Consider the following 5,825-nt stretch of genomic DNA (forward strand, 5'->3'; position numbering starts at 1 on the left):
TTATCTGCTGATTGTACTTTTAATTCCACTCCCACCATATTCCTTGACTATTGATTCGTGCACATGTTATATCATCCGGTCGTTGAGCTGGACGATAATAGGTAACGTCAAAGAAAAAGAACGTGCGGTTACCTAGACTTCATGCTTTAATACCGTGACATGTGGGTGCTTAAGGGGGATCATACAATATACTTAATGTAAAATCCGAGTCTATCGACTGCAGTCCAGCATTAATACTATATATATGTTATACGAACATCCGCACAAACGAAACTAAGCAGAATTTATTGGTAGGACGATCCTCTCTTTTTCTAACATCACTCACAATGTAACTTGTATCGGAATGACGTTGCAGAATTCTTTCAGACAACGTGGCTGAAGAGGAGCTGTTAACGGTGGGTGCAAAAAACGCGTTGAGTATTATCGAGGCTGTCGTTGATCGGTATGTCTGAGAACGAGGGAGATGCTTTCACGCGGAAAGCATAAGCTGACTGGCGATGTTTTATACAGGGATTATGTGATATTTGCGCTAGTTTTCTCTCCATATCTTTATATCATTTCTTCTTAGCCTCAAATGGATTCTTTGCCTCGACTGCAGCGAATTTTTTGATTTTCTCATAGCTATTTCGTGCAATTATCAGACTCAATCAAGTGAAAACATCACCACTTTCAGACCGCCAACGAAGAAAACAATCGTACGGTTGTTCTCGACACTCTAACGATAAATAATAAATAACAGCCTTTCATTATTTTACCATTAGGATCAAGCGACTACGGTAAGTTCTTTGCTTCAACAGCGATGAAAATCGTTGGGAATTATCGCTACCTGTCATCACCACCCATTATCACAACTCATCATCGCAAATGATACGTTACGATTATTATCACATGAAGCATAATGATCACTGGGAAAAGGTTAATCAATCGTGACCAAGTTATGCGGGTCAGGCTCGTGCAGTGCGTTTGACGTATGAGTATTGTCGAAAAATGTCAAAGAAATTTGTGGAAATATTAACCGGAGAACCAGCGATTTCCCCTTTTTACAATCACTCGCGTCCTTGTCTCCGATTATGTCATTGTGCGTGTGCAATTGCTTTGCCCACTACAGCAAGCGGGTTACAAATTATTCACGCTTCGATCAACTTTTACTAGGTCAAGCACCGTAGATCTTCGCTGATGTTGACATTAAGAAAAACCAAGACTTTGAAAACGAGATCAAGTCAAAGTCTTTGAGACACAACGATGAACATCCAAGAATGCGAGTTGTGCTGATTTTTGTTTCCGTCGAGCAATGCTATTTACAAAATCCTGTCACACATTTCGACGTGTTTTTGCATCGACACATGTCTTATCAGCAGAGCAGGATCTGCATATCATAGAAATCACTTCCAATCCAACTATCCGCGGCTATTATATTCGTACTCTTGTATCTCTTGTAAGGCCTCGTCGATCGTGTCGCGATCGGCGAATGCAGTTTCACGTGTGTACAACACTGTTGTAAGTGGAACGCATAGGAAAGCAGTGAGCACGTTATAGATATATCGAAAGAAGTGTTTTTGCCAGTAGCACAGAGCTCGCAACTTGTGTCGGGGTATTAGATAACAACGTAATGTCGAAATCACGAGGGCAAAACACAACGGTAGCCGAGGTATATAACGCGGGGGCCTTGTCAGTCTGGTATCATTGATCCAACCAACGCTTGTCCCGTACACATCAGCATGGCATTCAAGGTAGGTCCAGTGGTGCAGCGTCAATCGAGTCCCAAAGTCTCCGGACAGTGTCGATAATCGTGAAATTTTTCACACCCTTCATTTTCATTCTCATTCTCAGTTCACCGCGGTTCTCGCCTTCGTGGCGCTCGCCCAAGTCCAGCAGAGTTTCGCCGGCCATGCTCACAGCTTCGCCCATTATCACGGACCCGTCGAAGGTCCCCACCACGAGGTGAGCTACCACGACAAGCACGGTCATCACCACGTCGATTACGTCGCGCATCCGAAGTACGAATTTTCTTACGGAGTAGAGGATCATCACACCGGAGATTACCACGGACAAAAGGAGCACAGAGACGGTAAGCCGTAAACTCTACCATCCATCCCCTCGAATACCTACAAGTCGAAGATACGCGATAGAGTAAAGACACGTTTCCTCGACTTCCACTTCCGCTCGGTTAAAGTCTGTTCCCTATTACGGTTTCCTTACATCTATACCTACCTATATTGTATACTTTTTCTCCCCCTTCTTTTGTTTTCCCAGGGGCGGTTATTTCGCTCCCAATGACTTCTCTAACTCGGTTCGCAAAGCGTATTCGGCCGCAAAGCGACGAAGAAGGGGAAAATAAAGAGCTCGGTAGACGTGTATAAAGAGGGAGAAGAGTATCGGGCGAATCTCTGACGGGAAAAATTGACTTACTTTACCTTTTGTATGTATATACAGGAAAGAACGCCGCCGGTGAATACACCCTCCACGAACCAGGCGGCAACGTGAGGACCGTCAAGTACCACGCCGACCCTCACGGTGGGTTCCACGCCATCGTCCACAACAGCGGTGGCAACGACCACTCCGGAGGGACTTACGGTGGTCATGGACACGGTCACCACTAAAACTTACCACCTTCCTCAAGCTCCTTCACCGAGTACAAAGACCCCCTGCGACACCGGATACCTTATCATACGTCGCGGCACGCTCTCACGGCCCGCGGTCATGTTGTTGTTAAGTTTGAACCCCTCTATTCTCCCTGCAACTTTGCAGCCTTGTACCATAAATGAACTCTTTTATTATTCCTCTTTCGTTGAATAAATATTCAAAGTTAACTCATATATTTAAATCGGAATCCAGATCCTGTCTAGACATTGTTTGCAGCAATAGGGATCGATAGGATTTGACTTGAGTTCGTTTAATATGTAGCCACTGTGTATGTGCGCAGGATGCGTATTGTGCACGATGTTTGCCTTTCAAGAGAAAAGAATTTAATCTATGTGTTGAAATTCCTGTACGCTGATATACGCTCCCGTGAAGTTTGACGTTTTTTTCTCAAACAATGTCCCGCCGCGATAGCAATAAGCTTCATTTCAAAGCACCTTGTGCGGTATTTGATTCGGTAGCTGCGATGCCTGACGAAATTTTCATTCGTCCTTAATACAATCGTCTCTCTTCTCCTCGGGATTATTTTTTTTTCTTCTGTCATTCTATCTTCCTCCCGGGAGATCTTTTTTCCGCAGACCGACATCCGACACCTTCGTCACGGTATCCTTATTTTTTCCTTTCTTCCGCACCTTTTTCTTCCTCTTTCCTCGGCCAGAGTAGTTCCTTCCTCTTCAAACCACGGGCACTAGCTCGCGTCAAAGCAAAAGAAGCTTAGTGGATTTGCCACCCGAGTCGTTCATTTTCTCGCCTTGGCTTCGCCTCCGTGATTCTTCCTTCGACGCGTACACAACTGCAAATCTCTGCTCCAGTTTCTCTCGCAGTGCGCGTTGCGGTCTAACAAGTATAAGAAAATAGCTAGCAGTGACCATTGGCAAAATGGGTATAAAAACTAAACGTCACGAAACAGCTGGCTGCGGATATTTATCTAAGAATTGGCACCGTTGACCCTTAAGATAATTGGAACCTATTTCGGCGATGTGATAAGTCGGCACGTCCACCTTATTATACCCATGCCTGGCAGTGTCTGTTATATCTATAGTACACGCATGGGGTATACCTACCGATGGATGACTCGTCGGATATGGACGAATGGCAGCGGCATGAAGGGGGTGGCGTATGAATATCAATTTACGCAGGCTTCCGGCTCAATGGATCCGCGGTGTTTAATACCTTGAACGCAAAGTCCAACGTATTGGGTCACGTACACAGGTACGCGCAGAACCGAGAGCTGTCCCCGCAGCTTTTACTGCGAAACACAAATTGAATTTCCCCGCTCTCGTATACCGGATACGGCCTTATTTTATACCATTCAGAGAACCATTCAACGCCACTGAGTACCGAACATTACGCCATGCATCTGTCGTGCGTTTTCCATCCTACTGCTACGTAAAGCCAAGTTTTGTTGCCTCGGGAATGAACAGTAAAACCTGAGAGGCACGTTTATTTACAATGAGAACATGATGTTACGTGTTTTTTTTTTTTTTTTTTTTTTTTGCCGCCACACACATGAAAATCACAGTTTAGCAATTCTTTATTTTTAATTTACAAAAATTCACGTTAATGGATACAGTTTTTTTTTTTTTTTTTTCTTATTGTACAAGTATATTTATACGTATCGACGGCCAAACGAACGGAGTGTCCCCATCGTAACTCCTGAATAAAACGATTTTGCATAGAAAAAGGAAAAATACATGTATATGTGCGTCTCTATAATGTAAATATAAACAGAGGTGGAAATTAAATAAGTCTGCCCATGGAATGAAATCGTCGATATCGCACAAATTTGAACGGTGAAAATGGAATAAGAAAAAAGCAGAGAAAAAATGATGAAACGGGGGAGCAAAAGGGAGGAGAAGAATACCTGCTCAATGGCTGAGACGGAACTGCGTGAGACCTTGAAGATCGCTAACAGGGTGAACGTAAATGGTGATATTTTTTATTCAAATTCCTTGGGGAAAGAGGAGGCGAAGATTTAGTCAAATTTAAAAGCGTACATTTCGTGACGCGACGAAACGAGCCCGCTTTACCTCGGTCCGCAATATTTCAGATTTTAGATTGGGGGAGTTGCCGGGTTGCCCGTCTCTGATCCTGCGCACCGGCTCTTCGACTAAATATCATAGCTGCTTATGAATAAAATTAAAATAAACACTTGTGTATAATATGAGCAGATATATAGCTATATACATGCATACATGAACATACATACACGGGAGGGGGGAGATTGATTTTTTTATCGATTAATTATAATACGTTTGCAAAGTCGCACATCGTCAATCAAACGAAGTTCATTCATTTTTTTACTTCAGTTAAGTAATATCGAATTTCCAGAATACTCGAGAATAAAAGGTACGTGCGTGAAGCTAATTATTATCCGTAATTAAATTTTCTTCTTTTCCTCGGGCGAGGTGATAGGGCTGGTGCAGGCCCTGAAGCTTATATCACTTAGCGAAGAACAAATTGTTCCCGGTAGGTCGTGCGTGAGAAAAAAAGGGAAAAAAATAAGAGAAGAAGAATAAGAAGGAGAGAAAAAAGTAGTTTTATTTTCTTTCTTCTTCTCTTACTCCCGCTCTCTGTTATCGCGCTGCCCGCGCCGAGCTTCGGGGTCTAGAAAAGGAAAAAAAGGATTCTATCACGAGGAAGGCGAACAATTTGTTTGCGTTTGTAGAATCCTATATAAGGGATCGAATTCGTTCAAACATTTTCAAGGCGTCGGCCCAAACCCGTAGTGACCAGGTATTATCTTCACGTGCGGGAAACACGCGCGAATCTATTTATTCGCGAGGTTTACTACACGGGGTGATGGATAGAAACGAGATGAAAAATAATTGAGTAAGATGAAAATATATACATATATACCTGTAGTATGGTTGTAGAAAGAAAATTAAAAGGGGAAAGAGTGAAGGAAGGGAGGAAAAGAAGTTTGAAAAAAATTCCAAGAGCTTTCTCACCGTGAGTGCGACGAGAAAATATATACGCGAACGAATTACGGCGATTCTTTTTGAAAGTTGTGCAAAAAGCTACTATGTAGTTGGGAGAGAAAGGACCTCCTTAATTAACGGAGACACTTTAATTACCCCGGCGGCTCGGCGCCCTGCAGCATCAGACTTTCCGTTTGTCCTCAACGATTTGTCCATCCGCGACATCACAGAATTCGCTGAGGAAATTTTTTCCTCCTCTTTTTA

The 5,825-nt window shown here is 43.2% G+C and overlaps 1 protein-coding gene across 1 annotated transcript; it reads left to right on the forward strand.

The window, feature by feature from the left end:
• Positions 1 to 1,675: 1,675 nt before the first annotated feature.
• Positions 1,676 to 2,811, forward strand: LOC124412825 (cuticle protein 7-like). The gene is made up of 3 exons (XM_046892971.1): positions 1,676 to 1,730; positions 1,831 to 2,068; positions 2,434 to 2,811. Exons 1-3 carry the CDS (start codon positions 1,719 to 1,721, stop codon positions 2,598 to 2,600), a joined length of 417 nt encoding a protein of 138 aa, XP_046748927.1. The 5' UTR covers positions 1,676 to 1,718; the 3' UTR covers positions 2,601 to 2,811.
• Positions 2,812 to 5,825: the final 3,014 nt, after the last annotated feature.

Source organism: Diprion similis, chromosome 12 (assembly GCF_021155765.1).
Source record: "Diprion similis isolate iyDipSimi1 chromosome 12, iyDipSimi1.1, whole genome shotgun sequence".
NCBI lineage: Eukaryota > Metazoa > Arthropoda > Insecta > Hymenoptera > Diprionidae > Diprion > Diprion similis.

Excerpts from the sequence above, each read along its gene's own strand:
- LOC124412825 (XM_046892971.1), top strand. Across the intron at positions 2,069-2,433 it reads ACAAAAGGAGCACAGAGACG|GAAAGAACGCCGCCGGTGAA; the intron begins GTAAGCCGTAAA and ends ATGTATATACAG.